This window comes from Peromyscus eremicus, chromosome 2, assembly GCF_949786415.1.
Source record: "Peromyscus eremicus chromosome 2, PerEre_H2_v1, whole genome shotgun sequence".
NCBI lineage: Eukaryota > Metazoa > Chordata > Mammalia > Rodentia > Cricetidae > Peromyscus > Peromyscus eremicus.
This window is the reverse complement of record NC_081417.1, coordinates 53,537,168-53,556,796: the sequence shown is the minus strand read 5'-3', so window position 1 is coordinate 53,556,796 and position 19,629 is coordinate 53,537,168. Positions and strand designations below refer to the sequence as shown.

The 19,629-nt window shown below is 39.4% G+C and overlaps 1 protein-coding gene across 2 annotated transcripts in view; it reads right to left on the bottom strand.

Annotated features, from left to right (window-relative positions):
* Positions 1–12,622, bottom strand: part of Map3k7 (mitogen-activated protein kinase kinase kinase 7) — a 63,400-nt gene extending 50,778 nt beyond the window's left edge. For both annotated transcript variants that reach the window (XM_059254072.1, XM_059254073.1), the window contains exon 1: positions 12,479–12,622. In XM_059254072.1, coding sequence (XP_059110055.1) covers positions 12,479–12,598 — 120 coding nt within the window. In that variant the 5' untranslated portion in view covers positions 12,599–12,622. The remainder of the gene's footprint in view (positions 1–12,478) is intronic.
* Between the last annotated feature and the right edge of the window lie 7,007 nt (positions 12,623–19,629).

Below are 19,629 nucleotides of genomic sequence, written 5' to 3'. Positions count from 1 at the left end.
AGTGGTTCAGAAAAAAAAAGATAAAAAAGAACATATAATATTTTAAGAAATTAAAACCAGCTTTCAAATAACAAAATAGGGGTAGGGAATGGAGGGAGAAAGACTAAAGATACATATGATAAAAGACGCATTCCGAAGTACCACAAAATGTGTTACTGTCTGTACAATGAAATATTGTTAGGTAAGAAAAATACACAAATATGGCTATATGCAACAACATGGATAAACCTGAAAAATATACTAAGTAAAAAAACCCAAAAAACCCTTGACCCTCGATACCACATATTTCAAGGTTCGTTTATAAAATGCCTATGAGAAAAAATATAGAGACAGCGAGCAGATCAGTGGTTGCCTCAGAGTAGGATGAAAACTGGAATTAATATAAATGGCTACTGGGCATCCTGCCAAGGTGACGACATGTTTGAGAGTTGAGTGTGATTGGCTGACAACTGGATAAATTTGCAAAAGTCATTAAATCACACTTCACATAGGTGAGTTTTACTTTTAAAAAAGTTATAAAAATACAGATCAACCATATGCCATATTCTTGCTAAAACTAATGGCTATCACATGGGTACATTACTCTGTCAAGCTGTTCTATTTTTAAAAATACTTGGAAAAGTAAAAAAAAAAAAAAGAAAGAAAACAAAACTAAAAATTAGCTTGATCTCTGTCAGATCAAAACGATTCAACTGTTATTATGAAGGGCGTTAGTTAAGCATCATCATCTCCAATCTCCCACCTTCTTCTATGTATCTAAGACTGTGGCACGGCCCTTTCCTTGGGCAAAAGTCCATCTCCATTCATTACATTTGTATATATTTTCTACTAGCGGGCACTGAGAGAGTGCTGTGCCCACATCCCTCTTTACACAGCCTCAAGAGGAGGTGCTAATGTTCTCCTCGTGTTACACATAAAGTATACAGCTTTAAAGAGGCAAACTCACGCTCTCCAGTCTACACAGGGAACAAACAGTGGAGTACAGTCGATGGCAGGCAGCCCAACAACAGAATGTCAGTGGTTCAACACATAAATCAGATCCGTGATCCCTTGGTGAGCACTTCACTTCAGACACATTGATATAAAACTCCTTAACAGCAAAGCTGACTGTAGCTAGAATGATCAAATGGTTGTTTTTAAAAATCTACACTGGATTACTCCACAGAGGAAAAAGGGAGAACTATTCTAGGGCAGAAGCTATAACCTGGGGTGCACGGACAGTCTAGCCATGGCTCCAATTCTATTTCCTAAGTCATATAAAGCAGTGTGAATATTTCTCATACTCAGTGTTCACCATAAGATAGGGGCAGTGTGGTGTATTTTTCATGGATTAGCACATTTAATCCTCTTCCATTTTAAAGGTAAGCAGTCACAGGTTGCAAGTTACCCACAATACACAGTAAGAAAGTATTCAGAAGTAGGATCTGAAACCTACAGCACGTAATTACCACATGCTATGGGCTATACTCAGCTTAAAGGTAACCAGGCTGCCTCTAGGCAAGGTCCCAAGTAAGCCAGGTTCGTTTGGAGAGTTTTTCCATTTCCTCATCCTGGGCACTGAGAGCCCACTGTCTTGTTCTCCAAGCCTTAACAAGAACAAGAAGCCAACCCTGGTGATTTATACTCACAATCTAGTTACTTTAACATCACTGAGAAATTGGCTTGAGTTTGAATGTGTCTGCCTACGTACTCACTCTTATTGCTAGGTACCCTGTTCACTCTGACTGCTAGATAAATTAACAGCTGAGTTTTTTTTTTTTTTTTTTCTTGGCACTAAAGCAGAGATGCTTCTATTTTCCCTAGTGAGTATCTATAGAGTTCCTAAATTAAGTTTATCTACAGGGGTCATAGAATCATAAACATTAAGTGCTCATGTTGGGTGTGAATTAGTGTAAGGAGCTGAAGGAAGCACTCATTTTTTCCACAGGAAATTAGCAGCAAATAGGTCTTAAGAGGTTTCAACTTCATGGTCATAATAAACTAAGACGATGCACATAGATCAGCCTACCTGTTGACATTATTAATTATGAATGAATGATTATAAAGCATTCCAACCATGTACCCACAGATGAATTAAACTGACTAGTATTTAGCATTCTAAAGAATGTCAGATCTCAAATATTTTCTGTATTTATAGATTATGTACTTGTCATAATTGCATTGAGTACGCATGACTATTTATGACTCACAAGTGCCACCTAGCGATGAAATGATGACTGAGTTTTCAATTTAAACCACGGGAACAAAATGTGAGCAATCAATTTTATCAAACAATCTGAAATAAAACCAGTCACTCTGAGAACCCATGGCCTTAAGAAATCTCCATTCTCATCTGAGTCATAAATTACTTCACATACACAGTTAAGTAACATGTCCTAAGTAATAGAGAAAAGCAAGATGTCAAAGTTGTGCACATTTACTGAAACATCTGATAGAAATAACTGTCATGATTTCATAGGAGTCAGTTTATAAGCATGGAGCCAGTGCTTAAATAATTATATTTCTTTATATTATAAAGACTTCAATTTTTCATATGGCATTATTAGGAGTAAAATATTAAATATCAGGAGTAAAAAGAAGTACATGAAAACTGACTTTTTGTGAGATGAAAATGAGTTAGAAAAGAAATCCAAAGCTACACAATAATAGAACTTAGATTTTTTTTCTAACACTTTTTTTTTTTTAAACTGCTAAGAATGCCAAAGGCAAGGACTAACAGTAGATTCTACAGACCTCACTAGCCTCCCTTTCCAGAACAGGTTTGGAGATTCAATGGTAGAAAACATTCAAACCTTTCCCCATCCACACTCTTCCCTGAGATGACCAAGGCAGACGGCCTCACAAATGTGCTCCATATGGGCAGTTACAAAGGCCTAAGAATGAGGCAAGGACGGCAAGGACGGCAAGGACGACATAGACGAGGCCCTACCCCAGGCTTCTTTGGCCTCAGTTGAATATGGAAATGACTCGTAAGTCTTGCAAAAGGAGCAAGATAAGTGAAATTCAAGTCTGACCACAGGGAAGAGGCTACTGAGGGAGGGTTGAGACCTGAAATGGAATGATAGCTGATCAATCAGACCTTAATGCAAAGTCAGTTGAATTTCTGAGTATCGATGACAGTCTGGCGAAGACCAAGTCAGCAAGCAAGAAGAAAGGTCTTTCTTCAGTGGTAAACTGAATTGCAAACTGCATTTCTTTACTCCTGAAACATTTCTTGAGTACCTAGTGTATCCAGCTGCTGTTTTTTACAGCAGAAATAGGAGAACTGAAGGTTGTTCTTTACTTAAACTGACAGCATCAAACTGGAAGAAGCCGTCAGAAGTAGAAAATATGCTACAACTAGCAACCATCTATTTTTTAACATATCACATTCAACAGGTTAACTGTGGAGAGGGGATTTTTAAAAGGGCTCCACCCTTTCATAAACAAGAGTGAGTGGGACTAGCAGAAGCTTGCACATAAAGCAAGTCTCCCAAGATGGCTGCCCTCGGTCTTTTCTGTCCTTGTCTGTCTTTACCATTGCTCTACTGAGGAGTTCACGGCTTCTTCCCTTGAGTCAAGTCTATCAAGAATGGCTTTTATCAGTAGTATAGTGGATGCTCTGGAACCTTCAGAACCAGGGCTCAAGAAGTTTTAGCAGCTTCTGTTTCCTTCCTTTTAGAACCCAACATCATGAGATAAATGCCCACTTGATACAGAAAGGCCACATGGAGAATGACTGGGCATTGCTAAGAGTCCAGCTGAGTCAGCAGACAGGAGTACTACCCTGGAAGGCCACCTCAGATGATCTGGTCCAGGTGACAGTAATACGTATCAAGGTACATATAAACAAGTGTGATCATTTTGACACAGCAATTTGACTTCTAAAACAATCTGACAAGTATGAAAAGATATTCCTTTGTCTATAGTAACCAAAAATTAGAAACCAAAATGTTAATTAGAAGACCAATGAAGAATAATTTCATCTTAGTCTCCTTCACCAATTCTTTTTCCTCTGTCCAACTCTCAGATCCTAGTACTTTTTAGGTTTTGTCTCTGTTGTATGAACCCCCTCTCCTCGTTTGTGCTCTATCTCATGACTTTATACACCAAAATCACGTTCCCATCCAGGTGTTTGCCTAAGCTCAGGATATAATGTAAGTTGCCTTTACAAGCTGGAGGTACTTGTGGTGGTTTGAAGGAGAATAGCCTAGCTCTATAGGCTCATATACTTGAATGCTTGGTCCCCACTTGGTAGCACTGTTTCAGGGAAGGATTAGGAGGTGTGGCCTTATTGGAGGAGGTATGTCATGGGGTAGGCTTTGAGGTTTCCAAAGCCCAAGTCAGGCCCAGTCTCTCACTCTCTCTGCCTCAAACTCGTGGATAAGATGTGTTCAGCTACTGCTCCGGTACTACGCTTGCCTGTTGTCAAGTTTCCTGCCACAATGGACTCACCCTTTAAAACTAAGCAATCACCCAATAAACGCATTCTTTTATAAACTGCCACTCTTGTGACATCCTGGCAAAGCATGTGGCTGGGTAGCCTTTATCCTAAGAATCTGCCTAAGGTTAAATTGAAGAATTTTGGACTAATGTCACTGGAAGAGGAGATTTCAAGACTGTCTAGTATTGACTCAGTTGTGTAGTTACTAGAGACCACTCTTAATCAGATCCACAATGAAAAAGAGCATGCAGGGCAAAAAGAAATACAAAAGCACAGTGGGGGGGGGGGGGGCAGGGACCAGGAAATATAATGTTGGAGGCTTGGTTTGTACTGAAAGAGATAAGTAGAGGTCTGATTAGGAATGGAATAAAGAGATTGGTGCTCTCAGGATAAGACCCCACTCAGCTAATTCTCTAACTAGTAAAAAGGAAATGCCTAAGAAATCTTCTAAAGCTAAGAAAACAATATTAAACACAGCAAAACATCAACAGATCCAAGTGTGCGCAAATGTAATTCCTGGAGGGGGCAAAGTTCCATCCCAAACCTAGAGCAGAATTTGACAGCTTCCGCCAGGATTCTAGGTTTAGGGTCAGGAATAATACAATAGTAAAGAGACTGTAGAATCATCCTCTGGAAAGTCACTAACATCAGGTCATCAGGTGGGTGGCAGGGGGGTCCCTGAATGAAGCTGTGAAAGTGTAGCCTATATTGTGATGGAGACCCTAAGATGCTGGAGATGCCAGAGCTGTGTGATGGCTGCTGAGGAGAGAAATGTAAACAGGGAGTGGAGACAGCCCAAGAAAGAATGGGACTGGAAGAGTCACCTAAGTCCTTTGACATCAAACATGGTGCTACAGGTTTTGGAGCTTTCCCTGCTGGGTTTCAGTCTTGCTTTGTTCCACAATTTCCTCACCATGCCCCCTTTCCTCCCTTTTGAAATGGTAATTTTCTGTGCCACTGTATGTTGGATGTATGTAATTTACTTTTGAACAGGGGTTATAGTTAAGAGATTGCCTCGAGTATCAGAAGTGACATGGGGCTTTTAAACAGCGAGTGCTGAGACTGTGAAAGACCATGGGGGACTTTGGAAGTTGGATTAAATGCATTCTGCATTACGATGTGACTACAAGTCTATGGGGACCAGGGGCTGGAATGTGATGGTTTGCATGAGAATGGCCCCCCATAGGCTCATATATTTGAATAAGTGGTCCCTAGTTGGTGGAACTCTTTAGAGAAGGAGGTGTGGCCTTGTTGGAGAAGGTGTGTCACTGGGGGTGGGGTGTTTTGAGGTTTCAGAAGTCTCTCTTCCTCTCTGCCTCCAACTTGTGCAAAAAATGTAATCCCCTCAGCTACTTCTCTGCACCATGCCTGACTGCTGCCATGTTCCCAGCCATGATAGTCATGGACTCACACTTTGAAACAGTATGCAATTCCCCCTCCCCAATACATTCTTCTAAGTTTAGAAAAGTAACTAAGATAGTACTGTAGGCACTACAAAGGTCTAGCATGTCAAATACCAACTTGAGGCTTTCATGGCTAGTGCTTCTACCCAATGAGCCATCTCTCTGGACAACTCAAGTTCAATCTTGGAATCCACACAAAAAGCCAGATGCAGTGGCACGGATATAATGTAATCCCAGCACACCTACAGGGAGATGGGAAGCAGAAGAGAACTGCCTAGAACTATGCAGCATAGCAGCAGAGAAAGAAAAAAGAGTTTCAAACAAAATGAAAGGCAAGAATGGACTCCTGAAAGTTGTTTTCTAATTTCTACATGTGTTCTGTGATGTGCATGTGTGCACTCGTTAATCTTAAAATGATTTATAGAGTGTGTTATTTATTCTAATTAATCCAATCCTTACATTCTTGAGAAGTCTTATTTGGACAAAGTTTATTACAACTTAAGCCTTAATCAGATTCCAGTAAAGAACTACAAGTTAATGTCAGCTATTACTGACTCTTTCATTGAATTAACACACTGTATCTTCACATGTTCTATAATGGGCCACACATCCCACAATATATACAAAACAGAATGAGTTTTGTTTTACTACTAGGAAATGATCAAAACAACACGTAGCCTACTGCCATTATAGGACTCATTAGCTACGAAAGTGTACTTCCAGGGATAGAGAGAGATGGCTCAGCAGTTAACAGTACTGACTGCTTTTTCAAAGGATCTAGGCTTCATTTCCAGAACCCACATGGGGGCTCACAACTGTCTATACCTCTTAGGAGAACTGATGCTCCCTTCCCACCTCTGTGGGCATCAGACACCTATGTGGTACACAGATATACATGCAGAAAACACTCGCACACCTAAAATATAAAAATAATAAAAGAAAGTCCACTCTCTCTCTGTCTCTCAGACTGATAATGTAAAACAACACTTGGCTGGTGGAGGAAATTTTCATAACTGGAAGATTTAAAAAATAAATTATTTTTAAAATGCCAATAGCTTGGTAGCAAATTTTATTTTTATACTAATTGAGAATATAAAATGCCAGATCTTTATGAGAGAAACTAGCCTGTCTGGACTATGAAAAAACCAAACCAAAAACATAAAAGAAAATTATGTCCACTGTTAGAAAGACAAGTCAATGTTGCAAACAGCAGCTAGCAACCCAAAAAGGTAACCCTTGAGATATAGTGATAAACTGAAGGAGACAATTACAAAATAATAAAGTTATACTTTATTTGCTACCTCATTTCTAGTTCAAGTTCACAAAACAAGCTTTGCAGACTGTTTTCATAACTGAATAACATAACACAATTTCTATACTATCATATACACATTATTTTCCACATAGAACAATTTTCTTAACAATGTAGAAAAGAGAACATGTAAAGGTTGAAAATATCTATGCCATCATACATGTTTATTAAAATGGTGAACCTGCAAGTAGATTTCAGATATGTCTTATAATCACTTCTTTGTAAAACCAGAATAGAGAAATATAAAGACACTGATTTTAAAAGCATTTCTTTCTAAATTAAAATGTTTTAGATTCTCTTGTTGCATGCATTTTTTCCTGTGGTTTAGCTCTTTTGATTTTCAAACAATTTAGCTTCATAAAACAGAATCAAATTTAATCCTTAATAAATAAATGAGATGGTATATAGAGTAATCATGCACTTACTACTTAAAGACACAAAAAACAATTAAAATATTAATTTCTTTGGCTGAGGAGAGAACTCAGTTGGTAGAGTCTTTGCTCCACAAGCATGAGGACCTATTTCTAAAAGCTAAATTTAAAACATTTGGTGTAGTGGCACACATTTATAACTGCAGCACTGGGGAGACAAAGATGGGTAGACCCCTGGGGTTCATTGGTGAGTTTCAGGCCAGCAAGAGATTTTGTCCTAAGAGGATGGATGGTACTTGAGGAAGAACTCTGGTTGTAGGTCTTCAGGATTCCACGTACATGTGTATACAGGTGCACCTACATAGATGTGAACATGCACACAGGCAGCCTAATTCCTTTAAGTATGAAACATTAATTACTCCTTTCCTTCATGTAAATAAGATTAAAAACCAACACCTAAACACCTAAAGTAATGGAAAAGGCTGTATACTCTTGAGCTCTTAATTTAATATTAGATGATTCATGTTAATTGTCTCCATTTTATTTAGTTCAGTGACTATGGCTGTCAGTTTGGTCTAGCTCTGTTCTATGCACTGTATGAATGGACCTCTAGCTATGCTACTATTATTCTGGCAAAAAATCTGGAACATGACAGAACAAGCATAGATCCTAAATTCATTAGTTCGGACGTGGCGTCTCCAACTATTCAGAGCCTCAATATCTATTAATAAACTGTCACAGTGTAGAACTGCTGACAAGACAGACTTGATAACATAAAAATGAAGCTTTCGTTTTTTTGCTCTTCTAGTCTTTTAAAGCCTGTCAAAATGTCTTCACCATCAACATCTAACTCTCTACAACTGTAAGCCAAAATCAATTCCTCTGTAAGTTGGTTTTGGTCATGATATTTTATCACAGCAATGTAAAAGCAACTAATACCACACCTGACCCACTTAATGAGCCTTTCCTTTAAATGATATGCTCAGATTATCTGTTCAGCAACATGTGTATGACACATAAACAATCTCTGTAGCCATTTCTTTATTGTAACCATTCCAGATTTCTATTGAGATCGGTGGCCACCAGTTTCACATAGAAGAACTTACTGATTATTTTTGGATATCTGTAACAAGCCACTAACAAACCCACAGACTCAGTTTATTCAGGCCCTATAATTTTAGGTTCTCCTCTAGAATCAGTTGCCTAATAGTTTATAGTCACTGCTAATGTTCTTTCTATATAATCTCATCCTAGAATATTTTAGCTTTAAAAACAAAACCTTTTCTGTGCCTCTTCAATAAAACATAAGCACACACATAAAAAGAGTGATTGTACATGTCCAATATCCTTGGTTGTGGTCAACATTCTGGGACTCTTTTACAGAGTCACCCCTATAAATACAGTCTATGTACTTAAGTTAAAGTCCACCTTAATGACTGACTCACTCAGCACCTGGCTCTTCATAGTATCTTTCACCCCTGCTAAATCTAAGTATTTGCTAAGTATAATGGGGTAGAAGGGAATCAAGACTGGGAAGAGTCAGATCTCATTTCTTGTGTAAATGCTGGCTTAGGCAAATTATGTAAATTAACTCTTGATTTACCACATACAAGAAAACCAGATGTGCACGTAATTCTCATAATTTTGTTGTGATAATTTTGTTTACTGGCTCAACAAATAGTTAACAAATGGAGAACACCTTTAGGTGCTGTGCACTAGGGTTAGAAATGTAAATAAAACTTCACACCTGTCTCAGAGGGATGCACAATTCAACTACAGGTAAGTGCCACAAAGGACAACAGAAATAAGAAAGTCAAGTTGATTAGGGAAAGCTTCTCTAGGGAAGGAACATCTGTGGTAGGACTTGAACGGTGAGAAGGAACCAGTCATGTGATGCTTTGGAGGAAGAGCACGTAACGCAGAGGAACAAGTGCAAAGACAATTATTCACTAGTGATATTTTGAACCAACGAAAATGAATTTATTTGGCATCTAGCTTCAATCCTGTCTCCACTTACTGGAGCTGCTGAGAGTCACTCAACTGTCAAGCTATGGCTTATATGCTTGAGCTGTACCACATCTCCAACTGTGATTTTGAACATATAATTAATCCTAGGACTCTTCCATGGAGCCTTAGCATACTGTACAGAGAAGAAAATGTTAGATGAGGAGGACCAACTCCTATGAAGGAAATCAGTATTTTGTATCTTCATTTCTAGAATAAGGTTCCTTTATGGAGTACTGCAGTGACATTGTAAATCTAGAGGAAAGAACAAGGGACTCATGAGTGAGAAAGTTCAAACACCCAGCTCTACCACTGATGTTACTTTTGGCAAACCAAACTCTATGATCACTAGTCAGTATCTATAAAATGGGTTCTGTCTACCCAACCCCCTTTCTTGGGAGATTATGACTACTGTCTGAGAATGTCTAAATTTACTGTGGAGAACAGGAAGATACAGGTTTTTTATTTTACAACTGGAATAGACATCTAATGATCTCGTCCTGTCAATTCAAGAGAGAAATCACAGGTCTCCAAAATGAATGACCTGCCTAAATATATTCTGACATAATCCATACAGCGCCTAATTTTCCACATACTCAGCTTAATACATTTTTCACCAAACCACATTGGGTTTTTTTTAACCATCCCACCCTCAATGCCATCTATAGTTCTAATTTTTTCCACTCAAGTACAAGAAGGTTAAAAACTGAATGACTTTTAAAAGAGTTAAGTACCCATGTAGATTTCTGAAGCAGAGAACTGATAAATTTGACAGCAGAGTTAAATTTTGATAGTGAAGAGCCGCAATACTAAGAATGCAGTGATGGAAAGCATCTGCTGTCTTAGAAATGTGTGTCTATTAAATGATTCCACATCTGCTCTGTAGCTAGATTGCTTTCTTTAACCACAGCTTCTAATTATCTTTGTGCTGATATATGCTGATTCCATTATATTGTTATTGAGAAATAAATAATATGGTTCTCTTAACTCACTTTTTGTGTGCTGGAATTGAAGCCAAGCATGGTGGGCAAGAATTCTATTCCTGAGTTACACCCCGAGCCACTATTTTCTTAATTTAAAAGGTGATATACTTGTCCATACAAAACACTGAAAGCAATGTAAGATTGTTTTTGTGTTGGGTCATCTTTCTGTTTTTCTATTTATGATTTAAACTAGAGGTGGAATGTGAGTTGAAAAATAGCTACCTTGTGCTAGTGATGCACCACTGACTATACAACCCTGTTTAGTATGCTCAAATGAAGGCTACAAGGGAAAGAATGTAATGGTTTTGACATCAGAAAGGCCTGAATTAAAGCAAGAATATGAAAATAAACTAGGCACTCAAATGAAACAAATTTCAAAAGTGGACCAGCTTTGGGTTGAACATTCAGTTGATTACTGTCTCCCTTAGCAACTTGCAGGCCTCAATGAAGCAAGAGTGTGAAAGCTTTAAAGAGTAGTGTATAAAAAAGAATCAGAGGAAGTTTATGGAAACAAGTGGTAGACCATGAAGTACAAGTTATAATTATATAACAATTTGTAGTCTCCAAGCACAGCAATTCGCCAGAGTACATGTAAACGCTTATTTAAAAACTGCAATTCTTGTATAATGACTCACTGAAATTTTAGTCTTAAAAAAGAATGTTATCTATGAAAGCTGGATCAACTACCCACTTCTGAAAAGAGGAATTTATCTTAGCTTCAAAGAGGGGGGAAAAAACCCTCACATATAAATGTTTTCCTCTTTAAAAAAAAAAAAAACAGGCCTTCTTTTAGCATGTGACCTTAAAGCAGGTCACCCTTCCTCTCCTGAACTTTATTTCCTAACTATATGTCAGACACTACGTTGGCTTTTATGCATTCACAGCTCAACTGGATTTGTCACACTGATAAAGTAGCAATTACTCCCATCTTACAGCTAAGGAAACTAACACTCAGAGAGCAGAGGGAAACCAAGTCACACAGTGGTCTATCCCACCCCCTGAACCCTCTTGTCTTAAACCTCACTCTTATCACACCTGTAAGACAGTCATGTTCTCAGATACGACTTAATAGTCATCTAAGGTAAAAATGTATGTGCTGAGTGTTAATTAGCTTGCAACTCTTAACGCTTTACTACAATAATTAAAAAAATTTAAAGACAACTCAAGAGTCTAGACTTCAATAAACCCCACACTGAGGTACAGAAAACACAAAGTGCTTAAAAATAGGATAAACTCATATTAACTGCATGAAAGCATTTCTAACCAAAATTTTAACGAGTTCTAAGCTGCATTTTAAGTATACACACACACACACACACACACACACACACACACACACAGTTTTTCTTTTGTAAAAATGAAGACTCTTAGAACTAACTGGCCCCACTATGGATCTGAAAAAAGGTGATGTATTGAAGACGTTCTGAAACGTTCGTTCTGAAATTCCAACTGAAGGTTTAATTTATTCGGGTTTTCTAACAGTGACTTCTGGTGTGGTGTTATATTCTATCACCATCATCATTACTTGCCTCTTCCGAATGTGCCACTTTCTTTGCACATTTCAAACATCTTTTCATAACAGACTCACGTCACTGAAGAATGGAATTAATCTACCCTAGCTCAATAGAAGACAGAACTACTCTATGGTACCAGAGAAAGAAGCCGGGACCAGGGAAAGCACCGTGAGACGCATCTCTTTACCAGCCTGTCCCGAGCATCCTTTCGTATCACACCACGCTAGAAGACAGACAGACAGACACAGACACACACACCCTTGGCCTTTAACACCACGACCAGCGAACCGAGACTCCGCAGCCGTCAAACTCTGCTCGATCTATTTACGGATAATCGAACGGTGGACCACATCTGTAATTAGGTAGAGAGTCACAGACTCCAAGTCAACCACGAAGCCCGTCCGGAAGAAGCCGTCTCCCGCCCCCGATCCGAGGCGGCGCGGGGCTGCAGGGCCGGGCCTCGCTCACCTCTTCCACCTCGATCTCCTTGTAGTCGATCTCTTCGAAGTTGAGGACCTGCGAGGGCGCTTCGATCATCTCACTGGCAGAAGACGAGGAGGAGGACGAGGCGGCGGAGGCTGTCGACATGATCCCCCGCGGCGCCCGGGGGGCCGCGCCCGCCCGCCCGCCCGCGCGCCGCCCTTCAGCCCCGAGCCGCGCCGCCCCGCCGCCGGGCGCTCCGTGGCGCGGGACCGACCGGGGCCACAGCCGAGTCCCGGCTTCGGCTCCTCAGCGCTTTCCGTCGGCGGGCCCCGCCCACCACACTTCCAGTTCCGGTTTGAAGTCGGAACTGGGAGGAAGGAGGCGAGGCTTGAGGAACCGGACGCGGCGATGTTGTGACTTGGAGAGAAAGAGAGAGGGAGAAGCCCGGGTAGGGGTGGCGTGGAAGAGGGCGAGAGCGGAGCTGTGGGCCTGGGGAACAAGTTTCGCGAGACTTTTGTGAAGGGGCCGCCGCGGCAGGGTGGTACCGCGATACCTGGCGCGGTGACGTCATGAAAATGCGCGAACGGAACGCGCGCGGAAGAAGTCAGAAGGCCGTTCGGTTGGTCCCGCAAGAGCCAGCGGGAAAGATGAACGCTGTAGCTTGTTGCTTATTTTTCGAGCTGTGTCGTGCCGTCCCCTCCTCTGTTCGGAGCCGCCTGCAGACAGGCAGGGTGGTTGTTTGTGTCGGGCTCTTTTGGCGCCTCTTAATGTTCAGTTTCACTCGTGAGCTGTTGAAGAAGCGTTTACGATTTGCAGAAATGTTTCCGCGGTGTGGCATTTGCGGCATTGTGTCTGTGACTTCGAGCTAACCCCGGAGCCTTGAGGGATTCGGAGAAAAGTAGTTAGTGTGCATAACCTGAGTAACACCGTGAAATAGGAGTGCTCATTGATAGAAGTTAGCATTGTGGTGTAAGACAGATAAAATTTCACACAAGTCATAAAGTAGTTACAATTGTTTAACTTTGTCAAGTTACCGAAGCGGTCGCCCGCAGCAGCCCGAAGAGTTTGAGAGACTTCCCATCGTGCAAAGCTGGACCCTTAGACACACCAAGGGAGAGAATCCTAAGAGGAGCCAGTATGAAGCAAAGCTGGAAGAAGAATCGTACTTCATTGTCCTCACAATGTTTCTGTACAGGATTTTGCTGACCTTTCAAGGCATTGCCTTTGATGGCTTGCTAAGGAGTTAAGTGAGATCGTAAGGTGGTTCCTGAAGAATACCTAACAAGATTACGATTGATGTTGTAAAACTCCAGACTCCAGGATTGTTTGAGTTAGGATAACTTCTCTGGAAACAGTTAATACTCATATGAGATTCCCAGAAGATATCTAGCAAAGGACTAAGGCCTTACTTGAAGGGCATAGAGGCTTGAACCTTAAGCAAGATCTACTGCTAGTTCAACATGAAATATCTTTATATAAAGGGATGTTGGCAGTCTTCATAGCAAGTGTTAATTGTACTGGAATTCTTGATTTTCTCTAACTTGGTGACGAGCTTAAACTTCTGAGTGAGGGGCTCCTTTCCTTTACGTTCCCATAATTCTTCCATTCCTGCCTTAATGCTAGTGCTGTATGTTTCATAGAGTACTCATCAATAGTTTTGCAATTCAAGTTCGAGCCTCACAAGTTAGATCAGAACACCCCAAGATGCATAGTATTGTCCATGTTGTATGACCAACACAATTTTTAGTTTAAGCTAGGTGTTGAATTTTGTTATTTACCAGCAGGAACACTGGAGTTAGATTTAGTGCTCACGGATGAACTCCTGAGACTGCCAAGTTCTGACTTTAGTAATGGAGACTGAAATGGAGGGAAGGAGGGGTAGAGATTCCAGTTTTACTACAGGGAAGCTTTCCAATGAAAGAGGAGCCAACTAAGTTAATGCAAGTAAAAGTAAGTAAGCCATGCTTGGAGTTGCAAGTAGATTGTATTTGACAAGCAAGAAGCTATTGTGAGTTAACCATTCTCATTTTCTAAGTCTAGTAACAATGACAATTTGTTAAATGGATGACAAAGAATAAATTTCTTCCTTCTATACACATTTTCTAGATAATTTTACCCAAGGTCTTGACCTTCAGTATTATTGTGTGACAATGACTTCTGAGGTCTTCTGAATACTAAATTTATTGGGTTTGGGACCTGTTGGACATCTGTATCTGCCTGTAGATGTAATATAAATGCCTAAGCTTGAATATCAGAGTGGTGGTTCACCATGCGACTGATAAATGCCTGTAATGAAATTTTTCTGGGATAACTGGGTGGATATGGTTTGGGATTCAAGAGTGAAATATTTAAATCTGCTCTTTCATAGGTAATGATGTTTCCAGTGAGAATCTGATCTAATTCATAATTTTCAGAAAAGAGAAGGTAGGCTTTAGTTTATTTTTATTTTATTTTTTTTTACTCTTTGGGGACCTACCACCTAGCTCCCAAATAAATATATGGAGACGTATTCATACTTATGAATACCTGGCCTTAGCTTAGCTTGTTTCTAGCCAGCTTTTCTAACATCTCATTTTTCTTTAACTGCTTTTTGCCTCTGGGCTTTATACTTTTTTTTTTATTCTATATACCTTTCTTTCCTTCTTACTCTGTGACTGGCTGCGTGGCTGGATGGCTGGCCCCTGGCATCTTCCTCTCCTCCCCTTTCTCCATCCTTGCTCTTTTTTAGAGCCTGGATTTCTTCTCCTATTTATTCTCTCTGCCTGGCAGCCCTGCCTATCCCTCTCCTGCCTAGCTATTGGCTGTTCAGCTCTTTTTTAGACCAATCAGGTGTTTTAAGACAGGCAAAGTAACACAGCTTTACAGAGTTAAACAAATGCAACATAAAAGAATGTAACACATCTTTGAATCATTACATTACACAAATATTCCACAATATAAATGAGTGTATAACACATCTTAAACTAATATTCCACAACAGTAGGTCTTTGGAACTGAGAAGTGTGGGAATTGATAAGGAAGGATATTGATGGATTGTTATTCAATTATCTGCTTTTTCTAGTGATAAATATTACTGAGATGAACATCATGTACTTAAATCTAATGTTAAGGTATTGTTAGGTAAAAGCTGTTTTGGTTTTATGGTAATTTTACTTTCTCTGGAACATTTTTAGTTTGCCTGTGCTTTGAAGAAAAGTACTAATTGATTGCTTTTAGGATGTATGTCTTTTATCTTAAAAGCACAGATTTTAGAATTCTAATATAATCTCTTATTCCAGTTCTGCCACATATCTTTAATAAATTAAACTCTCAACCTCAATATATCTACCTAATACCAACCTCAATGGAATATGAAAAATTAGAAGAGTGACTGATACAAAAAATTAGTTAACCCTGAAATAGTTATTAGTTTCATATTTTCCTTCCTTGGGGTGTGAAATTGGGGGAAACAGTTATTCATCATAGGCACTAGGTTCTGATGATTAGGAGAGTCTGTTATCATGGGATAGCGTAACTGCTGACTGGCTTACCCTTGAAAGTAGAGTCTGGCTTAGGTTGATAAGTGGCTGAAGAAGAATGTGTGTGAATGAGCTTGGATGAACAGGTTGGGGTGCCCACATCTGGGGATGTGTAAAGTCTCTTGTGGGTTTGAACCCAGGGGAAGGGGACAGGTTAGAGAGAGGATAGGATAACTTTGCTCAGACTACCATTTTCTGCTGAAGAGAATGTTATTAAGGTAGGAGGATGGAACATCTTTAACTAGTTTGTTGTCTTTAGTTTGTTTGGAATGTATAATTTTTAAATGTTTAATATGTGGCCCTCAGCTTTTACTCTTGCTCTGGGCCCCTCAAATGTTAGGTTTGGGTATTTGTTGTTGTTGCTGTTTTATTTATTTTTATTATTTATTCATTCATTCATTTATTTATTTAATTAATTTATTTTGTGTAGCTGGAGTTTTTCTGGCCATGCCTGGCTCACAGTCAGGACAAATTTCTCTCACCTGCCAGTCCCACAGCCGCTCAGACCCAGCCAAGTAAACACACAGAGACTTATATTGCTTACAAACTGTATGGGCATGGCAGGCTTCTTGTTATCTACTTCTTCTATCTTAAATTAACCCATTTCTATTAGTCTATAAGTTGCCACGTGGCTCGTGGCTTACCAGTACCTTACATCTTACTTGTCATGGTGGCGGCGGCTGGCAGTGTCTCTCTGCCTCAGCCTTCCACTTCCCAGAATTCTCCTCTCTTCTTGTTCCACCTATACTTCCTGCCTGGCTATTGGCCAATCAGTATTTTATTTATTAACCAATCAGAGCAACACATTTAACATACAGAACATCCCACAGCAATTGTGTGTGTGTGTGTGTGTGTGTGTGTGTGTGTGTGTGTGTGTGTTATTTCTGTTCCTATGTGCTGGCTGGTTATAGGTCAGGTATTCATAACTTGAGATTCCTATTTCCTAAATTACTCAGGAATGTCTGTCTTACCACTTGGGTCTCAGCCCAATCACAACTTCAGAGATAATATTGTCATACTTCTTTAAGCCCCTACCCTTTCAGTTTCTATCTGTTACTGTTTTATTTCTACATAGTTAGCTATCTGACATCTTTAATTTTGTCATAGGCTTATTTTCTGTCCCAGTCTCTTTGACCTTACTGTTCTAGTTAGCATTAACTGTTGAGTTGCCACAGCCTATAATCACCTGAAAAACTTCTCCATTGACCAGTTGCCTCTATCAAGTTTGTCTGTGAGGGACTGTCTTGATTGATGTAGGAGAGCCCAGCCCACTGTAGGTAGTGCCACTTTCTGTCACGTGTTCTAAGCTGCATAAGAGAGCTAGCTAACTATGAGCCACAGAGCAGAGGTAATTAGAAGCAGCATGTCTCTTTGGTTCTTATGTCTGGATTCTCACCCTGACTTCCCTCAATGATGCATTGTGACCTGGAAGTATAGGTCATTTAAACTCTTTCCTCTCCGAAATTACTTTTGATTAAAGTGTTTTGTCACAACAACAAAAGGAAAGACTAGAACAACTACTGATCAGGATTTAGAGCAATACCTGAAGTTCAGTATACACTTTATAGAAAGTGAATGAGTATAGATCCTAATAAATACTGCATTAGTTTATTTTACATATAAAGCCTGAGTTAACCAATTGTTTTCTGTAACATCATTGGAGAAGACTTAATAAGTAGATGAAATTGATGTGTAGTTAGCATACCAGTTTGTAATGAAAGTTTGCTTTTAAAATGTTTGAAGCCGGGTGGTGGTTGCGCACGCCTTTAATCCCAGCACTTGGGAGGCAGAGCCAGGCGGATCTCTGTGAGTTTGAGGCCAGCCTGGGCTACAGAGTGAGTTCCAGGAAAGGTGCAAAGCTACACAGAGAAACCCTGTCTCGAAAAACAAAAAAAAACAAAACAAAAAAAAAATAAATAAATAAATAAATAAATAAATAAATAAATAAAATGTTTGAGAGTTTTGAAAATGTTTCCTCTCCTAGCAGGTAGCTCTGCTATGTTAGCAGTAGTCAGTTTGGGGGACTCTCTCTTCCCAGAGTTTCCAAAGTTAAACTAGATCTTCTTACCAGACACTAATACTATTTAGCTTGTTTCAATAGATTGCTGTCTAAAGATTAGTAACACTATTATTGTGGCATTAATGATTGTTTTAAAAATAACTGGTATTTTAACTAACTGATTTAGTTTCTGCATTTCCCAGGCAAGCTAAAGCTTCCTCTTGTAGCTCACATCATCTTTTTTTTAAAAGGTAGAACCCTACATAGATAAGAACATGCTTTAGAAAGGAAAACAGTCCTCACGGAAATAGTATTTTTTGTTAAAAACACATTCATTAAATGTCTTATTTCACAGGCTATATCAATTGATGCTTTAGATGATCTTTCTCAGAAGAAATTCCGGAAGCAATTTGGCTTCATTTTCAGGGATAAGTAAGAGTGTTTCATCTCACACAGCCCCAGGGAATCACAAATTAAAACTTTCCACTTTAATGATGCCATCTACTATTTATTATTTCAACAAACAACACCCCTACTCCCACCAAAGTCACAGTTGGTATGGTATTGGAATGCTTGAGACATGCAAAGCAGAGAGACCCACTTTGCATTCTTGCTCATAAGCAGTCCGTTTCCCACTGTCCTCTGCTTCCCCAGCACCCCACAGAGCTGCTCTCAGTGGTAAGAGGCTCCACTGAGTGAGAGATTCCCATTCGAAAGTCATCTCCGGGAGCTAAACATGCTCTAAGAGAGAACTATCGACTGTTAATCAACTCAATCATGTAACACACTTTACACACAATAAAGGGAAAGTAAGAGTCTTTTAATTATGCCCAGAGGCATTCAAGTAGTTAAAGGAAATAAACTAATGGGAAAACCAGCCCTAAACAGTGTATTATTTTGATCCTCAATATTCACTCCTTCTCTCCCACTTGATGAGTTCAGGGAAGAAATACTAGTATCCAGATGCTTAAGAAAGAATTAAAATGGAAGAAGAAATTCAGGAAATGGAATTATAGCATGTATTCCTTAATGGGATTGCTAACCTGAAGTGCAGAAGACAATCTCAATGTGGATTATTAAAGCCATGCAGTTTTATCTTGAACCTATAAATGAAAATTAGATAAACTTTTAATATATGAAGCCAGAGTGACTATGGTAACTAAATATCACACTGCATAAGCTATGCTTATTCCCATCACTATTATAATGTTTTCTTAGTAGTAAGTATAGGAATTAGTGGGAGCTGTAGAAATTATAGTAAGTATTAAATGTCTGTCTCTAAATCCTTTACTGTGTAAGAAGTAGTGTATGGAATTAGTACATTGCTTCAAAAGTCTATGTGGCACTCAAAAATCGTATGCTTTTCCGTATGGAAAAGGAGAACCAGGTGACACAATTCAACAGACAGCTGGTCATAGCCCCTCAGTGAGTTAGTATTCTGACAGTTTCTCATCCAGTAAGTCTCGGGCAACCTTGCTTTAGATTTTACAGTCCAATCAGAGCTAACCCTTGAGGCCACCTAACAGTAGCTGTAGCCATAACATTTATTTTATTGAGTAATTTGACTGTCATTTTGAAGAACAAAACTTTGCTGATTACATTTTAATCTTGGGCCTAGTTTCCTTTTCTCTGAAAGAAGAAAGCTGACATTAGCAACTTTGTTTTCATTTGTAATATGT